This window comes from Porites lutea, chromosome 13, assembly GCF_958299795.1.
Source record: "Porites lutea chromosome 13, jaPorLute2.1, whole genome shotgun sequence".
Classification (NCBI taxonomy): domain Eukaryota; kingdom Metazoa; phylum Cnidaria; class Anthozoa; order Scleractinia; family Poritidae; genus Porites; species Porites lutea.
In genome coordinates, this window is record NC_133213.1 from 6015558 (window position 1) to 6041621 (window position 26064).

General features: G+C 38.8%; 1 protein-coding gene across 3 annotated transcripts; it reads right to left on the minus strand.

The window, feature by feature from the left end:
• Positions 1–132: 132 nt before the first annotated feature.
• On the minus strand, positions 133–25309 carry LOC140922203 (vesicle-fusing ATPase-like). Of its 3 annotated transcripts, XM_073372184.1 has the most exons (32): positions 25139–25309; positions 24146–24245; positions 22719–22758; positions 22366–22441; positions 21996–22083; positions 21508–21565; positions 20949–21004; positions 20488–20541; positions 20263–20297; positions 19338–19410; positions 18709–18778; positions 17970–18011; positions 17218–17295; positions 16894–16936; positions 16555–16591; positions 15610–15687; positions 15435–15485; positions 14780–14819; positions 13237–13311; positions 11959–12146; positions 10890–10985; positions 10431–10476; positions 8977–9087; positions 7774–7907; positions 6337–6403; positions 5220–5299; positions 3096–3230; positions 2071–2132; positions 1851–1902; positions 750–805; positions 589–636; positions 133–496 (listed from the first exon to the last, which is right to left on the minus strand). In XM_073372184.1, exons 1-31 carry the CDS (start codon positions 25234–25236, stop codon positions 609–611), a joined length of 2247 nt encoding a protein of 748 aa, XP_073228285.1. In that variant the 5' UTR covers positions 25237–25309; the 3' UTR covers positions 133–496; positions 589–608. The 3 variants fall into 3 exon arrangements, with proteins under 3 accessions (XP_073228285.1, XP_073228287.1, XP_073228286.1); XM_073372186.1 differs by lacking the exon at positions 20488–20541; XM_073372185.1 differs by lacking the exon at positions 17970–18011.
• Between the last annotated feature and the right edge of the window lie 755 nt (positions 25310–26064).

Genomic DNA, 26064 nt, shown 5'->3' on the forward strand with positions numbered 1-26064 from the left:
CTTCTTGTCCGAAGTGTCAGAGTTAATAGAAAGTGCAAAGGCTTTTAAGTCCATGAAAAACTCTCGTACTCAAGAAAACAAAGGGACTGGAAATAATCACTACAGCACCCAATAAATGGAAAAAAATGTATGTAAACAGTAAATCAAATCTGAATTTATTCCACTTAATGGTTTCGCTACTTTTCTGGAGTTTAATCAGGTAAAAATCGAACCTGTGTTCAGGATTAATAATACAGAAACAAAATTTCGACCGCGTTTGACTGTTGTTCAAATAAGCAGTTATGTAGAAAGCAAAATGCAGCTTAACGTTTACTATTATGCATCATCTTCTTGAAATTAGTACAATCCAAATCCCATTCTTTCTTTTTTTTTTTTTTACGCACAAATCAAATATAACATAGTGTACAGCAGACAGATTTAGTTAAGGTATTACACTGTATGCCAATGTTTCTTTTTTGTAAGCATTCTTTTGAATACTCTGTACTGATCATCAGATCTGCAAATGAATATAAAAAAAAGGTCAGTAAGCAAACGGACTGTTATACTTTACCTGGAAATTCAACTGCTGAAAAGTATGATTTTACAGACCTGTGACTTTCCAGACGGGTTCAATATAAACCGACCTCGCCTATTAAACTGCAACAGTCAACAAACATCATAGTTAAGCACAGCATTCACGATCGACTTTTATAACGTAAAACCACAGAGCTGTATGCCAAGTAACACATCATTCCACTTCACATACATACCACTGTTCATCCTCCAAGAGACTTACGAACTTATCGACTCGATCACGTTTATTGGTCTGAAAGAAATTGACCCCAAGCACTTGTTTTTATACAACCAATCATGGAAAAGTGGAATTACTTTGTAAAATAAAATGGGGGAAAATATCACGACATACTTTCAAAAATACTTTCATCTAAATGATCACATTTTAGGTTTTCATCAGATCTAAGGCATAACAAGTAGCGCCACGGGAAGGCGGTGCTCTGCAGGTTTCCCTTTAATGGCTATTCTGACCATCCACGGAACCTAAAGGTCTTTCCCCCCATTGACTCAACATCGCACGATTAAATTTAGCCCAGACAATGCTGTACACATTTCACAGCGAGGTCTGCATCAGAGCCCAGTTGTTGTAATTAATGGCATCTTAAGTCGGAATGGCATCTTTGCTTTAAGGTGACTCGAACCGGTTTTATTGGGGGGGGGGGGGGGGGTACCATCCTACTTTGAAGCTCTCTGGTATCCCCACCTTTACTTTTATCGTAAGTCTAACACATAGAATGGATAACATATAGATCAATCTACAATATAACATAAAATTTTGGGCGATCGGAGTAAATGTCACGTGGTTGTAATGCCACGCCCCTTTGAGGTCTGAGTCGAAAATCTGCTGTTGCCGGCATTTTTTCGTGAAAATCTCTCGGCTACACATAGTGCGCATTAGTGCCTTGCGCTGAACAGAGTTTCACCAAAATCGCAAAGACCCAATTCGAGAAATTCAGCGGTTTCCAAATTTAAGTCCGATCGCCAAAAATTTTATGTTATATTGTAGATTGATCTATGTGTTATTCATTCTATGTGTTAGAGTTACGAGAAGAGTAAAGGTGGGGATACCAGAGAGCTTCAAAGTAGGATGGTACCCCCCCAAAAAAACTGGGTCGAGCCACCTTAAGGGCGGCCATCTTGGTTTCAAATCTACAGAGGGGGCGGGTATTGGGGTTTGCAGCGGTAAGGGGTGGGGGAGGGAAGCATCCCAGCTTTTATTGAAGGATCACACTGCATGGAAAACTAAAATTTTGAACTTAAAAGCTCTTACGAAAGGGCCTTCATTAAGATTTACTTACTTGGACCGCCATCTCTGCCATCATAAGGAGCTTTTTAATGCCGACAAACAACCTACAAAGGAAAGAGTATTAAAATAATAAACAAAAAGCTTTAACTAAAGAAAGGTAACAAATGCCTACCAGCCTAATTTCACTTGGGAGAGGAGCGAGAAGGGAGTCCGAAATCGCGTCAAATGAAGAAGAAAAATGTGCGCAAAATTCTACGTTCCATGTGACATACCTTCGTTGGCCAATGATGTCCTCAATTAGTTTGATTTCGCGTTCATCAAACAACTTCACCTCCTACAAAGTACATAGAGTTGACTTAGTTGTTTGCGTTTGTCTCAGCGAAATACGCCGTAGTCAAAGCAGTTCAAAGAACACCAGTATGAGTTTCTAACAGCTCCACGCCTCCAAAAACGTGCAAATCCAAATCAGAAAACAAAGGCAAAGCAAAACGAAAACAAAAGAAAACAAGCATTTGTTGATTGTGAACAGCAGATAAAAACATGCCAAACGCTGTGACAGAGGTTTCATTTGAATAGTCCCAAAACAGGATTTTGTCAGCAGTCTAAACAGTTAGAAGAATAAGGTGTTACGTTTCCATAGTTGTCTCTTGGAGCAGACGGATTAAAAAAGAAAAGCGAAAAGTATCAAAAACGAGAAAAGAAACGAAGACTAAAATAGTCTAAAAACTTTGCAAACTTAGAAGAGTTTCTGAGCTTCAAGCAGTTGTTTCAGTTAGTTATCCCAGAAAACACATCCTATTTTTTCTTAACAAGCGCTAGCCTTGACGAAATTTGCAGTCGTACTCATTTCACCACCTGCTACAAAGCGCACGTTTGCCGTTTGCTTTATATAATAGGGACTTTAAGATCCAACGACGTAGACGGCAACAAGAACGTCAAAAAAAACAATTGGTTTAATAAGCCCAAACAACAACTTCGCACGTGCATCACGCTTTTTTGTACATTTCTTTCCTGTTTTTGCATGACCACAACGTGAAAATGCCTAATTTTGCGTTTTATGGAGGACGTAAACAGGCAACGACGAAATTTTATTTCTCTTTCTGAGCTTCGATATGGTCCCTTAAAATTCAGCTTCAGGACGGTTCGCCTACTTTTGTCAAAGTAAGTGGGTAGGAATAATCGCTATAAAGACTGAAGGAACGCAAATTCACCTTTTAAGCGACGTTCTCGTCGCCGTCGCGTCGTTGGATCTTAAAGTCCCTAATGAGTCTTTAATCTTGATTTTAAAATAACTGACCTGTAGCACTTGTCTAAGATGTTCTACGACGGACAAACGCGGAACATGAATAACTGTGTTAAATGCCTGCACTATTCCCATGGGTTCAAGTACGTCACGGCAGCTAGTTGTACCAATAACGATCAACTTGCGACCCTATAAGGTTAAAAGAAAGCGTTAAAGTTCGAATACTTGATCCTATTTCAAACCAAAACATATGAATTTCCCTGCCCTATTTCAGACCTTAGAGTCACTTTACCCGCGAAAAAAAAAATTAAAAAAACAACAACAATTGCAGAATCTGGTTCCAGAGAGTACACAAACTTACCCTATTAGAGAGACCAAATAAACCTTCCCGCATTGCACATCAATGAGCAAACAAAAAGGAATGGAGCCAAGCCTTGAGTTGAAAATTTCATATCACTGTCTTTTTACATCTCGAGGTTCGAGTAAGTACAGTGATTTTGTTAGAAATAGTTTAGGTGAGTAATGAGATTCATCTTGTGAAAATCATGAGTCCCAGTTCAAAAAATAACGAGTTCTAAACTGAAAATGCTTGGGTATAATGTAACCAGGCAGTTACTGAATCTGAAGACAGACTCCAAAACTCTTTATCACAGTTCAATGAAATTAAAATGTAGTCCTTCTATTTAAACGACAAAAATGAGGGACTAAAATAAATATGCACCATTAAACGACAGCCACGTTAACAGCCACAGAAATCACACAAACAAGATTTTCGACAAAAAAAAAACATCTTCAGATCGATCGATCTTTGCGTCCTACGGGACGCATCCATTAAATTATTTTACGCCTTTGGGAATTCGTATGCATCAGGGACGCAGGACACAGAATCAACAAAATCACTGAGCTACCGTAAAATTCCGAAAATAAGCCCCTCCATGTATAAGCCCCTTCAAGTATAAGCCTCCCAAAACATGTAAAGCAAAAAACCATCCGTTAAATCACCCCTCCAAATATAAGCCCCTCGGGGACTTGTACTTGGAAAGTTGCCCTCAAATACATAGTGAAACAGAGCAAAAACGGTAAATTTACTTCCAACTATAAGGCTAGCCCAATCGGTTTTGAAACGCAAAATTCCCTCTGTAGATAAGCCACTCCGAATATATAGGCCCTTCCAAAAATAAGCCCCTCAAAAAGGGCCTTTGAAAAAAATAAGCCCCGGGGCTTATTTTCGGAATTTTACGGTACCTTTCTTTATAGGAACGTGAGAAAGGTCTATTTAAGTCCACTAGCAATTGAAAACCATACCCGTATCCATAGAGCTTATATTGGGGTGTGCACCTATCCCGGGTCATGAGCAGAGTGGTCCAAGGAGTAACCACGTGATTGAAAACTACAGTCTCAGTCAAAATTGTTAGGATACGGTTGTCTTCTTGCCCTCCCAATGTTGGTGTGCAAGAATTGGTGAATTAACTGCGATAAACAACATTGGGAGGACCAGTCGACGGGACAGAAGTGAAAAAACAGCGTTGAGTGGAAGTGTCCCAACTATTTTTGTCTGAGATAGGTAAAACATGACCAGTAATACGCCATTTCCGAATTCCAACGACCCTCCTTTTCAAAACGCGGCTAAGTACAAAATCTTCCTTTTGTAAACAGACTAAGTTTTATCTGCATGAGAATAGAAAATTATTTAGATATTAATGTTTTTGCACTCGGCCTCGCTATGAAACAGAGGCTTAGAGCAACTCGAAAAAGGCCTATCTGTGTCTTGATTATGAGTAATGAAAGTTTAGCTTTCGACTAGACACTAAATTGAGCTACTTTCAGGGATCCATTAAGTGCTAGTCAATCCAGAAAACCCGCTAGGGAAGAAAGCGTTTGGGTGGAAAATGCAACAGCGTAACCCATTCGAGAACCGGAAAATAGCGAGATCATTTCAGGTTTCTGGTTAACGGACCACCTACCCCTCCCATAAGTCACAATATTGCCCTAAGCGAGAAGTAAGTGCTAATGTTGACTTAGGGGAGGGGTAGGTGGTCAGTTAACCAGAAATCTCAAATGATCCCAATGGTTTCCAGTTACACATAATAGCAACTTAGATAATCCAATTAATCAGTTTGAATCGGAATCTCTTAAATAATCCTTCTCCAGGGTAAGTTTGACTTAAAGTTGACAAACCTTTCTAAGCTTCTTCTTTAGCAACACAAGCAACGCCTGTAGAACTGCGTTAGAAAATCTTGGTCCAATGGCCACATAATCTGAGAAAAAAAGTAAAGAAATAGAGAGTTAAATATGTGTGCGTGAGAGGCTGTTTCCACCCTGTGGGTATGTCGTGTTTTGCTCTCTTTATTTTTTTGTCATTAATAATTTATCTCTTTTATTTTTGTTCACACTAAAGTGGATAACAGAGAAAGAGCTAGAGCGAGTTATTGAAAACAAAGGAGACGAATTTCGTAGGAAGAAAAACAGCACATATGACAATCCCTCCATAAAAATTATGTGTAACTAGGAAGTTTGACGTTTTAGTCGTACAAAACAGCGTTGTAGTCGTGCAAAACAAAGGCAAAGGAAAGACAAAAAAGCGTGCTGCACGTGCAAATTTGTTTTTTGCTAATTAGAGGAAAAGTGTGCTGCACGTGCAATTTGTTTTTTGCTAATTAGATCTATTAGTCTTGAAGCCATTTTCATCGTCGTCCCCGTTTAGCATTACACGATTTCACTTTTTTTTGTTTACACGTATTATTAACCAGAGCTTCGCTTTTAACCCTGGCTAAATCTATATATTAATTATTTCATTTCGATTGTTTGTCTCTTTTCTTTTGCCGTTTTTGAGGGAAAAGGGGGAAGCTGGTTGGTGTCCCAGCTCATTTTACGTGGACAAATTTCTAAGACAAAAAGCAGACAGCCACAGTTTGAATTTTGCTTCATGATAATACAAAGTATCTATGACCTGGGCTAACTAAAACAAAATACAACATCTTTCTTCCATGAACGTAAACTGGCACTATTAACCATTCAACGGCCAATTTTCATTTCTCTCTTTTACTCTATTTATTTTATTTACTGATGTTTATTTATTTCGCGCCTTTTTCTGCATTGTTTGCAAATTGCTCTGACAAAATGTCGGACTCCTGCGTTTTAAAGAGTAAAGAGAAAACATGTTCCTACGACTTGGATTGACAACAAAAGGAGACCGTCTTAAAAGAGCGCCTTTAATAACAGCGCAAAAAGACAACATTTCCAGTCAAAGAAACATCTTTACTTAAATTCTCACAGAATACTGCTGTGGCCATACCTAGAAGACGCTCGATATCGTCAACAATGATACAGCTGAGTTCAGACTTGTCTGCATCGTCAAATATCTGTTCAAAAGCAAAGCAGAGCAACAATTTAACTCTTATTTATTTACTTTAAATTCCAGCATCTCACGTTAGTGATGACACCGGTTTCTTACGTCTCCTACCGGAGAGGAGACCAAGGCAACATTTTAACGTGGACATAAGAGCCACGTGAAAGTCAAGCCAATTACAGGGAAAAGGCATTACCTTCTTTCCTTGTTATTGGAGACTTAAAGATTACAGGAGAAGATTTAACCTAACGTTTGTTCGCGTATTCTCAAAAGCTAGACACTCCGGAAAGCTTCATTTTCGTTTTTTAATTCGTCAGAAAAGTTAAAGTTAACCCCTCTCCCGATCGCAAAATGATAAAACGTCTTAATTTAATAACTTGTTTCGATCATTCTCGCTAAAACATGTACTAGAATGAGGACGGCTATTGCATTTTCCCGCCAAAGACGCTGGTTCACGCGCGCACTACTTAGTATTGAGAATGAAAGGGTCTCTATTTTAACCCTTTTAAACCCTAAGATCGAAGTCTGAATTCTCATTTGTTGCCGCTATTCATTTCCTACAGACTGAAGTAGTCGGGAGAAGTTGATAAATATCAAGCAAATTCATCTTGACTGATCATGAGTCCGTAATTCTCGTGACCGCTCTCAGTTTTACAAAGCATTGATATTACGAGGAGAGATTTGTATGTAAGTTTTGATCTAGTTTAAGTTAATTTAATTCTTAAATACACGACCCCACAAGCTTTTATAGCTTTAAAAATCACCGTGTTTAAATGAATATTATGTATGTATATAAGTATGCTGATCACTCTTAGGGCTTAAAGGGTTAAGAACCTGAGGCCCGTTTCTCGAAAGTCCTGGTAACTTTTCGGGCCCGAAGTCAAATATTCAAATCGAAATACAAAGAATAAGAGCGCGGGTCCCAGCTAGCAGACTACTCCATTTTGTTTCACTAAGTGATGGTTTTATCATGCTAGATGCAAAACTATTGAACCTCGATCTTTAATGCAAACGGCGACAGCTTACCGGGCCCGTTAATTATCGGGACTTTCGAGAAACGGGCCCCTGGGCCGGGTTATTCGAAGCTGGGTTAAGGTAACCCAGGGTTCGTGCGAAATTTGACCTCAGATATGGGAGCTTAAAAAGCAAATTCAGTTAAATTCTCTTTGCCTACAATTTGATGATTGGGTACTCTAAAAAGAATAGAGAAAATTATCCGAGTGAGAGCTTTTCAGTAGAAGAAAACGAACCCCGGGTTAGCGCTAACCAGCTACCAGAGCACTGGTTCGGTTCCGAGAATCGAACCCGCGATCCTGCTGTGCAGATCCGGGCTCTACCAATTGAGCTAAAATACCACGGTTAAATAGAAGGCAATAAACTCACCTTTTTAATGGTTTGACATTTCGCACTCTCAATAAATCCAATCATGTTTTCCGGTGTGCACATCTTGATGAACGGGAAGTCTGACATGAGCGCCATCTGTACAGCCAGTGCTGTTTTGCCGCAGCCCACAGGGCCTAAAACCAACAAAAGACAGCACAATGAGACGTTTCGATATCTTGCCTTCTGTTAGGTTGTGAGCAAGCTCTCTTGACGATCTCCGGGGTCGACTTAGCCTGTGCCACAAACGAAACTTAACTCTGGTGAAGCCCGTCTGCGAAACAGCGCCGAAATCCTTTTTTGGGCCCCCACCTGCGTACCAGCATTTGAGTACGTGCCATAATTGGCCTCCTAAAAAGGCCATTCACGATTTTTTGCCTATCAGAATTAAAGGAAATTCAAAATGCATTTCCGGTAATTCGTTTAGTCCGTTTAGGGCCAACCAGAATTAAAGGAAATTCAAAACGCATTTCCGGTAATTCATTTAGTCCGTTTGGGGCCAATCAGAATTAAAGAAAATTCAAAACGCATTTCCGGTAATTCATTTAGTCCGTTTGGGGCCAATCAGAATTAAAGAAAATTCAAAACGCATTTCCGATAATTCATTTAGTCCGTTTGGGACCAATCAGAATTAAAGAAAATTCAAAACGCATTTCCGGTAATTCATTTAGTCCGTTCGAGGCCAATCAGAATTAAAGAAAATTCAAAACGCATTTCCGGTAATTCATTTAGTCCGTTTGCGTTTGGGCCCCAGAACAAGCATATCTGCATATCTCGCAGACGTTACTAACCAGGGTTAAATTACGTCGCGACGCAGGATAGGGTCGACTCGGCGAGCGGGCGTTGGTTGCCGTTCCCTTCACTGTCCACCCTTACCCTTAAATCCTGATGCAGATAAGATAGTGAGTTCAAATCCGCTTTACCCTTGAAATCAATGATTAAATGACAGATGATAGGCCTCCCTTCTTGAAGACAAATGATCCTCAAAATACATGTAAGCTCTGTCTGTAAGAACAAAATCCAACTTTGTCGCCCTGATTTTTGACAGTTATTGCTATCGTGTCTACTGCAATCATGATGATTGATTAAAATCCGAATTCAGGCTCTCGTTGCATGGGCTGGTAAGAGCAAAATCTGTCGGACAACCTCGTCTTGGTCCCCCTTGTCGCCATTTTCACCTCAGTCAATAAAAAAGCTGATACCAACCTTCAAGTAAAACTGTTATTGGTGAAGTAATGTCTTGTGCTCTTGTCTGCTGTAATAATAACCTGCCATCATCTAAAATCCTTTGTATTTCGTTTCCCCAGCGAACAATTCCTGAAAATCGAAGAACAGAACCGATTGAGCAGAAATCTAGCAACCCGAACTTCATCGCACTGATTAATGGAGTAAGAAAGCAGCCGACATTTCGCAACGATTTCTCCGCCAAATGACGTCGGCGTAACGACTGCAGAAATTCCATACTGCAGGGGTTTCAATAAAAATTGAAGTAGCCAGCAGGTTTGGATAGAGTAACCGACTGTATCAACACGGGGCCGTTAGTCCCCTTTTTTTAGGGGAGGGGGGAGGGGGTGGGTGTCAGCGTGCGTTCTGCCCCAGAAAATTTTGAAATTTCAAAGCCCTAAAATACGATTTTCAGCGTTCTGGAGACTAAAGTTGAGGACGAATGAGCGTCTTTTTCATTGAAGAAAATGTAGCTTTCAATTTATCAGACACAATCAATTCCTACAAGCAGTGAACAAATGATGAAAACTAAATTAAGAACTTATGCACGTAAACAAATTCTGCGTAAACCTATGAAGAAACTTGTGCAAAAAAATGACTGAAATATAGCGTTCACATGACCAAAGCGTAACGTAAAATCATTGGAACTTTAAGAAAACACATGATAATTACGTTTTCATTCAGTTTTTATGAAACATTTTTTGTTTCCAACGTTATTCAAACTAGTTGCTTCTTCTATCTAGAAAAAGTAGCCGACCTCTATGAGCAAAGTAGCCGATGAGTTTTGTCGGCCGTCGATGCTTATTGAAACCCCTGCATACTGATGACGAGTCATTACCTAGATCTGGGTAGTGCTGTAGAAGCAAATTTCTCTAGCGGCACGATCAAAATCAGAAGCACTACCCAGATCTGGATAGTGACACGTCATCAGTATGGAATTTCTGAACTCGTTTCTCTGACATCACTTCGCGGGGAAACCAGAGGTGACGTTGCCAAATGCTGTTTTCACAAGACCTGAGGCACTCCCAGGGCAGTTTGATCCATGTCTTCAGCAAGCTAAGTGATAAACCGGCCTGGCGGAATTGCTGCGACATTACCCTCCCTCATTAACTGCGTATGTAGCCCAGCTTAAGGGATATCTCCTGAAGAACAATGTCACATCGTAATGCTTACACATCCTTTAAATCGCGAATATTTTATCTTGTTTCATGATTTGATCAGTTAGCGACAAAATCACAATGCATAAGCAACCGATATAAAACATATCCTAAGATAAAAATATATAAATAAATAAATAAACAACGGCGCGTATAAAGGAAACAAAATCATTCTTTAGACTTCTGATGCAGGTACCACTGTAGGTAACAACCCACCTCTTCCCCCCTCCCCCCCCCCCCCCCCCCCCCACCACCACAAGGCACACCTTCACCACTCACCATTTGCAACATACAGGTCCAGATTGTCATCAGCAGGTCCAAACGCCTAAAGAAAAAGAAAGAGGAAACGGCTTGAAGGACCGAAGAACTTGGATTGTATGAAAGAGTGACGAATAGATTTGGATTGAGTGATTTTATATGGACACAAAATTGAGCTGAACATTTTCCTATGGTTTTTGTTTTGTTTTTTTGCAACTAGGGATACGAAAGTATGTAAAATGTAATATGTAAGTAAGCCATAAAAGTAAATATGACGAATGACGAATGGAATACGCACAAGTATAAAAAAATCATCATCACCATCACCATCATCATCATCAAAGTACAACTGTCTTTAAACAGAGCGAAATGACGCGCACTGTTCAATTATCCTTGCATGACTTGTTATGTTAAAAAGCCAATCATATCTGAGCATTTTCCTTTGCCTTTTGCAGGAAACAGAAAGCTTGCTTTACTTACCGGTTTGATGTCGTGCTCCAGGGCGTGATAGAAGTCCTCACGTCTTATCAAAATTTTTTCCACAGCTTCAGGATCAATTTCGAAATTGTTTTTAAGCTGATAAAACCAAAACAGAAAAAACTGAAATGCAGTCTACTCTATCTTAACGGACACCTCTGTAAAACGGACACTCAGAGTTGGTCCCTGCCTTTCTTTACTCCCTTTATTTGACTCTCTATAAGACGGACATCTCTCTAAGACTGACACATACTGCAGGTCCCCAAGGCGTTCTTCTCAGAAAGAGTTGACTTTACCGTGTTGTCTTTCGCATCGAACTTTTTTTTTTTTTACCCTTTCAGGCCCAAAGTGTACGTGGATATCTGGGGCTTAAAGAGTCAAAAAGGTAGAAGTTGGAATATTAAGACGGAATCCACCAGGAAATTGAGTAATTTTGATTTTCAGTGGACAAAAATCTTGTACCAGAATAATTTCAAGTATATCGCATTCTTTCTTACATTTTTCAAGGGCTAAAGATGTAATAAATCATCTGTAGTAACACCAAACAAAATTTCTCATAGGAGCCCGAGAAAATGAATGTCATATTTCACAGAATTACATCTTACACATGAAATTTTCAGAATTTTACCTGTGTAATCACAATTCTTGTGAAATTTGACATTCAGTTTTCTCGGACTTCCAAGAGAAATTTTCGTTGGTGTTACTACAGATGATTTATTACATCTTGAGCCCTTGAAAAATGTAAAAAAGAGTTCAATATTCTTTAAATTATTCTGGTACAAGGTTTTTGTCCACTGAAAATTAACATTACTCAATTTCCTGGTGGATTCCGTCTTAATCACATTTGTTACCATTGCCATGATACTTAAAGTCCAACACTATTCCCCAAAAGTACTTGATCGCATGTTACCCCACACGACTCTTAACATTCCTCGCTCGGTAAACTATATGAAGAATAGAAGCACGCTTTCAAACAAAAAGTTTCTAGGGCAGCTTGCTTGATTTATTTTTTTCTTGAATCAAATTCGTTCGGTGGTAGTCAGCAAATCACTGCACTCTCCTTTTACTGTACCTGGATAAAGCGATTCATGGCTGTGGACTGCGCTGCGCGAACAAGTCCTTCAATCTCAGCGCCGGTAAAGTTCTTAGTCTGCACAGCCAAATCAGCCAGGTCGACATCTGGTGCAAGGAGATTATTTTCTCTCATCTTAGCTGTGTGTATCTCCAGGATTTGAACTCGTCCAGCCTCATCTGGCAAGCCTGGTCAACAAACAGCGTTATAAATTAATCACGGCGAAACAACACCTCGCTCACTATAAAGAATATGCCCTGTCGATCCTCTATTTCAATAAGGAATTTTACACATTGGCTAGACAAACAAAAATGTGTGCAATCTCGTATTTTTCCAACAGCAATACATACTACTGCATAAAAACAGAGAGAAAACCTGTGCAACTTTTAAATAAATGATAGAACGCCCGCAAACAAACACAAACATTTTCATGTTCACTAACTATACTCCGCTTTTAGGCCTATAAAGAACTCATTATGCATTAAAATCAAGGATGAATTTTAGGTTTCTGGGAAACTGCCCACCTACCCCTCCCCTAGGCCAACATTATCACTTACTTCTCACTTAGGGCAAAATGTTGGCTTAGGGGAAGGGTAGATAGACAGTTTCCCAGAAACCTTAAACTGATCCAAAGTCAGTGTACGCAATAAAGAAGTACGCCTTCACGGACTCTTTTTGCGGCAGCTGGCATAATTCGTTAGCATACATAACGTATAGTATCAGTAGTATGCAATGCTGCATGCAAGGCGAATTTAATTTTCGCGTGATCTTACTGAGTTAACCATGACAAGAGAGCCAATAGAGAGGGGTAGTGAGAGGTCACGTTACCGTGGGTAGTACCGTGGGTAGCAAGATTGCTGGATCTCAACAACCTTTCTTGACAGAGACGGCCATTTGTATTGTTGAACGATGGAAGAAAAGTATGGGCTACCGTTTTGTTTCAAAGTGCAATCATGCACAAGAAAGTCATACAGTCATGTCAATTTTTTTTCCGCCATATTTGCAGGACCACTGTTTGTTGAGATGCGGAAATTTTGCTACCATGGCAACGTGACGTAACGGCTTCTTCTCTCTATTGTGTGTTTTCACATGACGTCATGGCGGCCATATTTGTGTCCCAAAACAATGAAACGGCGGCCATGTTTGTGTCCCAAACCAGTCCTGTGGGAGTTGAATAGTCTTTTCTTATGTATACGCTTTCTTTTGTTCCAAATAAATTTCCATAGATGCTGGCAACGTGAGTTAAAACACAGAATTAAAAGTTATGTTGAATCTAACCGATTTCAACTTGCACTTCCAGTCGACCAGGTCGAAGCAGAGCATCATCAATAAGATCCCTCCTGTTTGTCATACCTTGAAGTAAAAGCAAAACCGGATCATTTTACGTTTCTGTGAAACTGTCCACCTACCCCTCCCCTAAACCAACTTTAACACTTAGTTCTTACTGAGGGCAAAATGTTGACTTAGGGGAGGGGTAGGTGGGCAGTTTCCCAGAAACGTAAAATGATCCCAACCATCTTGTAAAGCACGGGCCACAACTTGAGTTTCAGGGCATTAAAATGGATTGGGCCAACAAATCCAGGTTTCAGCAAATTATGATTCACACAAACGGAATCGTCACCTCTTGACTTTCTTAAACACTTTCAAGACCTGGAAATGGATTCTCAAAATTGAAGGCTTTGCAAGGGTTCTTTTAGTCTCCTGGACAGCCATTTTTTTCTTTCTATAGTGGAGAGGAGCGTTGTGTAACGACACAATAGGGAGCTTAAAGGGACAGGTTCACGGTTCAGCGTATGCTTGTTAATCAAAATGCTATTTTTCTACCAGGACATGCTGTATCGCCTATGAAAGCAATATGATCATGTCGTAATGTTGTCAAAGAACCAATCTGCACACTCTCCTGGCAGTCACTTGATCAACTTAGGTGCAAATAGCTGTAAATTAATCAACCATGGAATAAAATAAATTCAACGTTGGTAGTGTTGGCACAATCCACCAATTTTTCTGCAATTCTAGCACTCCTCCATCCTACTTCAGGTTACTCTGAAATACACTTCCACTTTGAAATACATTCTGAGATCGCTGAGATATATGTGAGTGGGATTATTAACCGATAGAATTACTAATAAATTGGAAAAACGTAATGAGCATGCGCTGAACCGTGAGCCTGTCCCTTTAAGCAACGACGACGACGGGGACGGTAACGAGAACGGCAAAAAGCAATAGGTTCAGATTGGCAAAACAACAACTTTGCACCTGCATCACGCTTTTTTGTACACTTCTAAGCCGTCGTTGCACGACTACAACGTGAAAGTGCCTAATTTCACGTTTTTTTGAGGACGGGAACACAAGACGACAACTTTCTTTTTCTTTTCTTGCACATTGATAGAGTCCTTTAGAATTCACCTCCAAAAAAAGTTGCCAACATTTGACGAATTAAACGAGATAGAATAAGCGCGATAAAGTTTGAGGCAGCGCGAATTCACTGTTGAAATGACGTTTTTGTAGTCGTTGCCGTCTTAGATGCTTACGCTCCCAATTGGAGGCTGTGTGGGGAACTAGGCTTTTCAATACATACAAATCTTGCATTCAATTTTCCGCACTTCCTATTTTCTGGCCAGTAACTATGAGGAAATTCAAATGCTTAGAACTAATTATATTTTGGTAACGGAAAGTAACAATGGGACTTCCTGTTCTTGTTCTAAACTTTTAAAAGGCCTTGCCCGTACACATCCCATCCTAAAGTGGGTAGCAAGTTGTCCCGGAATCAGTAACCAAGAATCAGTAATTTCAATTATGCGAATCGTCGACTAATTCTTACCAATCAGAAGCACGTTGTTGAGTTGCTCCACACCATCGATCTAAAGAGACGTTAAATAATAAAGCTAAAGCATGTCCAACCAACACCAAATCAAACTAACTCGGTGAAACAGTTTTGAATCTACAGTAGAACCTCGATATACCGAAGGGCCAAGGCACTGGCAAAATTTATTCGCTATATCGAGTTTTTTTTTTCATATATTTTACTATATATTACTAGCGTAAAGAAAATCGTTGGTTCTACCGAGGACTTCGTTATACAGAGATTCGTTGTATCGAAGTTCCACTGTAGGGATTTGCAGAACACTTAGGCCCCGTCCACCTGTACGAATCCGGACATACAGGAATTAGCTTTCTGTCCACACGAAATCAGTAAATCTGTTCACCGAAACCACATCTTTTTGGACTTCTCTCCAATGTGGTTTAAGGGCCCTGTCCACACGACGCCGCGGGTAAAAAAGATACGCGGGTTCAAACCTTTCCGGTTTCGTGTGGACAAAAGTCAATGGTAATATGCACCACAATGTTCCGGTAGTTACACTAGTTGCACTAAACAATATGGTGAATAGGTCGAAGAATTTGCAAACATCATTGCCACCCGACCATGGTACAGTTAAGGCCTACACCAAAGAAAATAAATTCTTCAACGATTTTACCTTAGCCAGAAGTTGATTGACAACTGAGTCTTGAACGCCTGTGCCGCCACTCTACAAGGAAATTAAAAGAGAGGTAAGTTACCACCGTATAAGGCGCATAAACAACAGTGACAGAAACTTCTTAACACTAAAACTGCAAATGGTATAAAAATCACTCACAAAGTCGTGTACTTACATTATACATATATCTTGACTTGCACACCGCATCAAACTCGTCAAAGATGATGAGATGGAGGCCGCTGCTATCACCGAACTGAAAAATCAAAGGAGAGGATGAAAGCACTATGACCGAGAGAACAACAAGAATCATAGCCTGTTCCAGGCTCTCAGATAGTAGGGATGACGCGTAAGTGAAAGAAAGACACGCGAAAATATAAGCGCGTGATCTGGGAAAAGGTGGCGGTGGTTCAGAATGGCGGTGGCGGGAAAAAGGAAATCCGCCGACTTTCCTCTCCCCAGTTCCCTCCCGTTTTATTTTCGTGTCCGCGCTTTCTCAATATAAGGAGCTTAATCAACTACGACGACAACCACAACGACGACTTCAAAACAACAATAGGTTTAATGATCAAAACAACAGCTCTGCACGTGCGTCACGCTTTTTAGTACATTTCTTTGACGTCCACTGCACGACTACGACGTGAAACCTCCTAATTTGACGTTTTACGGAGGACGTGGACATACGACGACGAAATTTCCTTCCTCTTTTTTAACCTGAATAAAATCCTTAAGAATTCAACTCCAGGAAAAGTCGCCTGCATTTGACATATTGAGCGGGTCCAAATAGACGCGATTAAGTTTGAAAGAAAGCAAATTCATTGTTTTACATGTTTCCACTGCCGTCGTCGTTGTCCTTGCTTAAGGTTCCTAATTTCGCGGACACGACGCCTGGAACAGGCTACAAAAAAAAGAACATTTTCTTCATAAAATGTCGATACCAATGCTGTCATCGTTGTTAAGAGTGTAGATATCGATTTTTTTGTTATCTAGCTGGAATATTTTTTCCCTGACAGCACGCTCTCCCATTGGTTACTTCGTGGTCGCACGTCATCTAACAATAAAAAATGTTCCCCAACCCTGAGACTAAGAGTTTACAGTATACATTTTCCCGAAGCAAACAAACCTTTCTCTGCTCTTCTTCTGCTTCGGCAAATAACTTTCTAAAATGAAGAACGGTAAAAAAGGGTCAAATTTACGCATGAAGTACACATCATGATGTTCTAGTATTCACGATGATCACAAGTGAGGAGCAATGGAAGATAAAAGCTAACAAAAATTCTGGCATGGTGAATAAAAATATAAAGTTATTTATTATCAGCAGCATAGGGTACATGAAAAGAAGATTATTTAAAGCAAGAAGCTTCCTTCACGACAGAGCATATCCCATCTACGTACAAACGCCGTAAACCTTTTTTTAAATAAATCAGTAAAACAATTTATGAATACTCGTTGCTCGACCGACCTGATATTTGCTTCAGACTCTCCAACATATTTATTCAGCACCTCTGAAAAAAAAAAAACGTAAAGTTGTATTAGGATTTTCAAGAACAATGAACAGAACGAACATCAAATGGGTCAAAATAAATTCCAGGACTTATAAGGCATAGATGAATTACATTGTAAGATTACTACATAACATTAATACGGACATTGATATCTTTTGATAGCGTTTCCGACGAAATCGGTATTGCCCAAAAGTTTCGCTCTCGTTCCAACTTTCTCAACGAACTTGTGCGGAAACGCTTGCTACGTAAACACGAGCTAATATTCTGATTAAATTCAGTACCTGGTCCACTGATTATTTTGGGTTCTCTTGTGTTTAACATCTTTCCAATTTGTCGAGCCATCAATGTCTTACCAGTACCTGAAAAAAACAATACCTTAAACCTTTCACTCCTAGAACACGTTATGGAGAGACTTTTTTCACTCTAACTTGTAAATCTGTGGACAAAATCCCGTGCTACCTTCAAAATGAAATCTTTTTGCCAGAGCTTTTGCGTGGTACCATTTATTTCTTCTGATTTTATAAAAGGAAATGTGAACTTTCTAGCAAACGTTTTCTTTGGTCCAGTTCAAGGCCTAATTTCCCTAAAAGTGTTCTTTCCATAATGTTAATGTTGTTGTCATTGTTGCTGCTGCTTTTTTTTTGTTGTTCTTGTTGCTGTTTTTTGAGATAAAGTAGGTAGTAGCTATAAAACATCACGTTTTAGAGCGTCAAGTCAATCTTTTCACTGCAACATCCACCCTGGTTACACACATTAGGGCCATTTATACGAGGAAAAATAAGACGCGTCTTAAATAAGACGAGAACTTTCCGTATAAACGGCACATTTCGTCTAAAATAAGACGCGGCTTAGCGAAGACGCGTCTTATTAGATAAGACATGCTCGTATAAATGGTACAGTTCGCGTCTTATTTAAGACGCGTCTTACGTAAGACGCGTCTTATTTTTCCTCGTATAAATGGCCCTATTGTCTCTAGGGGATGAATTTTTTAAAATGTGGTGTGGCAGCACGCATGGTGAATATTCCATCATACCTGGAGGACCAAACAAAAGAATTCCTTTCACATGCCTCAGACCTATGAGATAATAAACACATTCAAAGTTACTTGTGTTAACTGGTCATTTGCATCAGAGCTGTGCTCACAGGTCCTTGTGATGTTCATTTATAATTAGAACTGATTACCATTCTAGTCAGTGGCTGAAAAAGTTCACTACACAATGACCAGGTTAGCATGTCACCAATCACTCATGGATAATACATGAAAATTCTGCACTGCTTTACAGGGTTAGGGTACCCTGGAAGACCAGAGATATTCACTTGAGATCAGTCAGCTTGTCCTAAATGTAAGGGAATCCAAGACAGTCTTGGATTAAGGATTCCACGTTGTAGATTCCAAAAACCAGGATTCTGGATTTCACAAACAAAAATTTCCCAGATTCCCTTTCGAGTCAGCCTTTACTGGTTTCAATGACATGTAGCTGGTCTTCAAAATTACAATCATTATTTCTCCCACAAAATCCTCAATATGCTTGTTGCGTTTGACTTCTTTTGAAACTTAGAGTAGCCAGCTGAATTTACTGTAGTACCCCACTTAAAATACTGGCTACAGGCTATTAATGATACATGTAGCCCTGCCTTTGGAGAGTACTACAAAAAACACACCCAGCTGTGAGCCTTCAAACTGATTGAAGAAAAAAATGGATATTGAGCACATAACAGACAAAACTGAAATGCTGCTATGCAACTAGTTTGAAGGAAAAAAATTAATATACCTAGCTTGTCGACAACTTCTGGTGGAAAGAGACGTGTTGCAAAAGCTCTTCTTATGATGTTAGAGAATTCCTGGTTAGAAGAGCATCAACAGAAATTGATGTTAAATTGCATTTTCAAAACTGGGTACAAAAAAATTTTGTTATGTTTTCATAACCAGGCCTGAGTTGTTCAAAAGGTGGAGAGTGCAGCTGCTATCCACTTAATAAAAACTCTGACTATCCAATATACATGTATACCACAATTGGTTTGCTAAATACAGCTGTAGTGCTTGATTTGATGGATAGCGCTATCCAGCTTTTGAATAGCTTGGGCTAGATATAAATGAAATGAAGACAAAGGAGTACATGTACAATTTTTGTGTACATGTAATTGCAGAAAGCAAAGAATAAAAAAGTTAGTCTTAGTCTTACAAAGGAGTAGGACACAAAAATGTTGAGGGGATGTCTGCAATGACAACGTTAGTTGCTCCTGGTGTAATGTCAAAATCTTGGTTCGTTTCAAAAGCATATAATGAGGCAGTTTTTCAGAAGTTTGTTGGAGCTCTTTCCTCCACACATCTTCAGGGTGATGGCCCCAGACTGTGAACACACACAGAAAATAATTTCATACTGCTCAGCAGTTTAATTACCTTGTCAAGACCTCCAATTCCCAGCTTTGTGAAATCCCAATCTCTGCTGATGATGGACTGTGTCGCAGCTTTTCTAAAATTTAAAGAACATAATAGTAATATTATGGCCAGCCTAACTGAACTGTAAGTTTAGGTGCTTATTAAACATTTGAACTGGCCAGCTTGACAGAATATTTTTCAAAAGAGAAATCCAGTGTAGCCTTTCTCAATAGTTTTTGCCAAAAACCTTTTACTGCCAATTATACTACAGTCGAACCTCTGCTATCAACCACCTCTTTACAAACAGCTACTTTTTTTCGTCCCAGTGAATAAAAATCCATACATTGGCTCTTGTTTAAAAGCTCTCAACAACTGCCACCTTTTAAAATTGGTCTAGACTGGTACATGATTGTACAGAAAGGGTGCTTTCCATTCAGTAAAAATTTTGTTTGAAATTTCAGAAATTCCATGTGCCAAATGGATCACCTACATTCTTGTTGTACAGACCCAACCCAAGCCACTGCGTATTTGTTTAGTGTACACAGTAATTGTCAGCAGGATACAGAAGAGCAGTACTGGGGACAACAGTTTTGTCAAATCGAAAGGGACGTTTTTGGTTTGACCTGCCAAAATAACCAGACTAGTCAAAGTGCACCACCTTCAAAGCTGACCTCAAATATTCTGGTCAGAATGAACTGAATGGTCTTTTCTGGCATTTTATTTCTATAAAACAAAATTTGCGGAATTTTATGGAAAGTGAAATATTAATAAGATGGAAAGTGACAAAAAACCGCAACTTGGCTCTTCACGTCCATTTTAGTGTATCAGCTAACATCTTTACATCTTAAGTTGCCATACAGGTATAATACTTTTGGAACATTTCAGGGAAGCTTTAGAACTCAATTACCCAGTAGAGAAGGGTACATGTACACTACACTGTACTCACCCTTTTGCAGTACCAGTGAGATTAAGCACTGATCCCTGAAAAAGAGAGACAATAACGTGATTCAATTGAGAAGGAAAGGCTGCTTCCCAGTTTGCTAGGTCTACAGTAATGCAAACGTTTCTCACCACCATAAAAAAAAAAACAAAAATTACAGTAACAACCAACAGTCAGAACATCATGTAAGATTTTGTGCATTGCCAACTGTGAATTGTTGTAAGTGTTTACCTCTGCCCGTTCAAACAGAACCTGGGTATTTCTTGTTATCATTCCCATGGAAACCTACAGGAAAATAAGGAATCAAACAACAAAATGCTGAGATGATAAGGAGGGAAAGAAAAGCACCAAAACAAAGTGATAATTGTCAAAATGCAACAGCACAACAACAGCAGTGAGAGTAAAACTGCTGGGACACATAACTGCGTAGGAAAGTTATTAACCAAGTTAATTTATAACATTGCAATTTAATGTAAAGTGCACTCTGATTGGTCAATTACCTAATTATTTTACTATTTGGCCAAAAGGTAAATAGGTGATGAAAGCTAGTGGATGCACAGAGCTGTATGTATGTATTTACCTGCTGTGTGAAAGTACATTTATAACTCAATGGTACAAGCTGAGGGGTTTACCATCTGTTAATCACATTAAACCCCATTTAACTCATTAAGAGATAAGAAGCAACAGTTTACATTTGTTCCTTGAGAGGGTTTTGCTTTTGCACCACCAAGAAGGCTCACATCAATAACTAGATAGAAAGAAACAAAATAAAAGTATAAAGTGTTGCTAAATTGTTCTACTCATCTTTTTTTTTCACCTTCATGTAAATGAAAGTAATATAAAGTTTTCAGCTTTATGATGTGGACCACTTCTACTAATTAATGGAATCATTAAAATTTTCAAAGAAACAAAAGCAACAGAGTGAAATCTACTCAATCTAATTATGTACAGCCTTCAGGCAGTGTTTTAGAACATGACAAAAACATACAAATTCGTATCAGAAAAGTATCATTAATAGATATACATGAACACCTGTAGCTAAATTCAAATTCATAAAAAAAAAAGCAAACAAACATGTAGGTTTTAACCTTATATTAAAACAACATTTTCATTCTTCCATGCATATTTATTGACGATCACGTCACTTAATGTTTTCCATTACCGATAATTTATAATCCATGATTTGCACAAAGCTAATAAATTTACAATCTACCGTTTATGTATTTAATACTAGTTTATTGAGTGACTAACCTTCCATGCTCTTTACTACGAACACAAGATACTTCTTGTCTTGGAAAGAAAACACAGCCTACCCAAAAATAATTAAATAAAAGAACATTTGTGAGGTAAGTATAAATCTCAGAGTAGTGCAGCCCTTTGCATGCAACTGAGGATAGATCACATACAACATAGATCAGGACTCTGCCAACTCGTGCTTGAAGACAAACTATTATTCCTCACACCAGGCAGAAACATTTGAGCAATAACTGCCTTAAATGACAAATTATTGGAAAATAAACATAAAATATTTTTAGCTTGAACCAACAGGAGACTCAAAAACCTAGATGATTGACTGTGCTTTCACCCAAATCTTCAAGTTTAGAAAGCCGTAAGGATATTCAGAACTTTCTGGAATGCCGCTTTAGTTACTTTTGAATGTGATAGGGTGTGAGAATGTGAAAAAAATCTACATGTGATGCTCTTATTTCAGAAAAAAGTTGCCAGCGCTGCAACTGTACCTGTTGCCCCACAGAAAAGGCTTGGTCCAGAAACTGATGCGTGAAATCTTCTGCCATCTTGTTTGTGTCATACGCATCATTGTTGCCCCTAAGATAGGATGATACACAGTGTAATGGTAATTTATACAACACAAAGATAGGGAATCCAAAATGAAAAATGTAGTTTGCTTAATTCCTTACAGTACCTGAAGCTAAGTATGATGAGCTGGATAAACATTACATCCTAAAAACCCACGCCTAAAATTTGCCATTAATAACGCACTGAGACTTCCAAGATAAAAAAATTACCGATTCCTTAAGAGCAAAGCATTTTATAATGAGTCCTGTTAATGAACTGCTTGACTTACTGAAAAATCTCTTCTTGACATACCTTGCTTTCTGCAGGAAGTCTGCTTCAACTGTCACATTTGACAAGAATGATCCCTCTCCAAACCTAAAGGGAATAACTACAATGCAACACAAAAAGTACACAATGTTAACTAGTGAATTTAAAGAGTGGAGAAGAATCTTGACACCTCAAGCTTTTTATCAACTTCTGAAGACAACATTTAGTTTTTTTTCAATTTATCAAATGTGCAAATTTGCTAGTTTGAAAAGACATTCGACCATGGCTAAACTGGAATTGTCTATCCTTATCGGTCAAATTAAAAAGATACATATTTAAAATATAAAAGAAACATGCAAAATCTTTAGGTTATCTGTTAATTCCCCAAATAAACTAACCATCCACAGCACTGTTCAGCTGCACACCAGCCCATTTTCTCTGAAACAGAAAATCATACAATTTTTTTCTATTTAATGTATTAATTACTATTATTAATTATTATTATTACTCAGGGTGCAAAGAAAATCATTTTTACAACCTGCCATTTAAGCAAGCTGAAGCTAGCATTTACTAGCCCTAGCATCAGTTCAACTAGCCCCAGCATCATTTCAACTAGGCCCAAAAGCTTTTTGACGAGCAGAATTGATTCCACAGTTCTTCTGTTATTCGAATTCCTCAAAAAAACATCGCTTGCCTGTCGGGCAAGTAAAGAACAGAGTTCAATAGCCCGATAGCAAAATCCACTAGCCCCAGGCTACCGGACACCATTAAATTCGCAAATCTGATAGGCTATCAACTGTCCTGATTTCAGCACTGACAGAACAGTGTAATAAGGCAGTACATGTCATGCCTATGTTATTGGACAGTATACGCCATAGCACGTGCACTTTAATGGCTTTTTAACCTGCTAGCAAGAAAACTCTTGAAATTTCTTGTGTTTTTTATTTTCAAGAGGGCTAAAACATCACAAATTTTTTTATAGTTATGATTAATTGATAACAGAATTTCATATCGTCCAATTCAGTCTGTATATAATCATACTCGTGATCAAACAAATCGGACTCCTGCCATCGTCTGATTTTGTTAACCACTCAGTCCTATTACCATTATTTATTATTTTTATTTTACTTTTTTATTTCATTCTGATTAATTCAGATTTCCTTCAAGTTAGATGTCTTTAATTACAATTTATAAGCTTCATATACATCCCCAATCTGAGCAAAATTTTATAGGGAAAGACACATGTATGATATATCTGTCAGTTCTCTAGTATTAATTTTTTTGTGAGCAAATGAATCCCTATTGCTATTGTGTAGGCTACATTCCCATTCTGAGATGGCACACTGAAATCTTTATGGCACTGTCCCTTTTCCACAAAATACAGTAAAATTCACCCCTCCATGTACAAGCCCCTCCAAATATAAGCCCCCCAAACCGGTAATGCAAAAAACCCTTCGTTAAATCGCCCCTCTAAATATAAGCCCCTGGGGACTTATACTTGGAAAATTGCCCTCAAATACAAAGTAAAACAAAGCAAAAACGGTAAATTTACTTTAAACTATAAGGCTAGTCCAATCGATTTTGAAACGCAAATTTCCCTCTGTAGATAAGCCCCTCCAAATATAAGCCCCTCAAAAAATAAGCCCCTCAAAAAGGACCTTTGAAAAATATAAGCCCCTGGGCTTATTTTCGGAATTTTACGGTAAACATGTGCGCTGTACTGGAATTTAAAGTACATGTACAGCACCGTCTTTTTTTTGTTTTGTTTTGTAGCACATTCATACACTGATCATGCCCCACTGATGAAGGGATGTCAATCTGTTACCTGCACTAGGCTAAACCCAACTGATCCTGGCGACATATCTTCAGATACTTTGATTGTAAAGACATAACCCTGTGGCGCATTAGTGCGAACTTCAACATGCCTGCAAAAAAAGGTAAGCAGACAAATACAGCACTTTGGTCAGGTAAGAAACTTTACTTTCTACAATCCAGTAGTTCAGCTAGCATACAGTACTAAAGGGGAAATACTTCTGCACAGACAACGTCTCATCAAGTTTTCCCATGCTCTATTACTATTGACTTAACTCTACTGATCTGGTGTAGCTTACAAACCATGAGGCATATTATCATGAATTTTGTGTTGTTTTGTTTTTTGCTCGTGTTTTTTATGTAGGCTAGCAGGCAATAATTAGTAAACTATCGCTCCTAAACTCCTGTTTTGAAACAGAATATCAATGTCATTAACGTTTCCCAAAAAATCCAGGGGAGCCAATCACATTTAATTACCCTCTGTAATCAAAGAAACTGGATGTACTGACTCAAGTTTTTAAGCCGTAACTGAAAGCAATGAGTCGTTAAAAAATGAATCAGAATCGAAAATAAGCATCCGCCTTGAAATTAAGGAGTTTTGTACGTCTGTTACAAAATTAATCGCATTGCGTTACTAATCTACAATACCGTCCTTGCTTATGAAAGTACAAATACAGAAGCTCTGGGGTATAAAAGAATATACCCAGCTCTGAACCTGAAGCGAAGAAAATCGTACGAAATTTTTCCTAAAAAATTGCTGAGGTTGCATTTCACCATTTTCACTTCGAGGAATCGAATTTTAGTTCCCTCTAGATTACCACTTATCGCAAAGTAGCCATCCTATATAAATTTGGTAGAAATAAAAACAGAAATCATAATTCCCAGATTGTCTTCAATAATTACAAGCATTGCAACGTATCTTAAACCATATTCAATTACGATTTGAATGGTAAAGTTCTAGACACGTCACATCAACATCAGCTTACATGAGGTTCAAAAAACTTACTTCACTCTCTCGGGGCTAAAATCGTTCTCATTGACAATTAAACAGTTCGTCAAAGACAATGCATCTGACGGGCACTTGGCTACTTTCATCTGTACCATAGTGGAGTTTGTTCAGAAGTTAAAATGCCCTCAATTTTACCAATTTTAACGAAACCGGAAGGCCGCCATTTTGTCGAAATACACAACCCACTCGAACCCAGGCTGTCGGAGAGGTTATGATATCCCGGCATCCCTCCTGCGCCTTATCCTGCACCAGGCAAACACCGTCCAGGGCTCGTAAAGGTGGCTCTATACAGTTTATCATTGTCAATCTGGTCAAATCCGACACGTGATCACCTGTCAGGAATGTGACAAGTAATGAAAGAGCGCATGCTCGAAATAAATCCTCAAAATTACGGCCGTTTTTCGACGTTAAGATGTGAGTATAACCGCGTTTTAGGAAAAAACTTCACGTCTCTATCAAATTTGTTGTTCAACACGTCGAAAAACGTCCGTGATTTGGAGGATTTTTTTCAAGCATGTGCTCTTTCATCGCCTGTCACACTCCTGACAGGCGATCACGGGTGCAAATCGGATTTGACCAGATCTCGCCTTCGGCTTCGTCAACAAGAGATCTGGGTACGAGATTAACGGAAAAGAAATGTACAGAACGGACTGCTTTTTCTTACTGGGAATTATTTTTTGTGATTTTCAGAAAGTTCCGGAAAAATCATTGATAATGTTTTTGCTTTTATTGAGTACGTGCAATGAAAATACATACATCATTTTTAAACAATAATACTACGATTTGCTTACCCTATGTAAAACCATTAAAACATTAATCGAATGTTAGTAGCATTCGATTATAATAACCTCTACGGTGAGTGATTGTGCTGATGATCGATCGGAAGTGAATACAAGTAACTACTCAAGACCAGGGGTAAATAG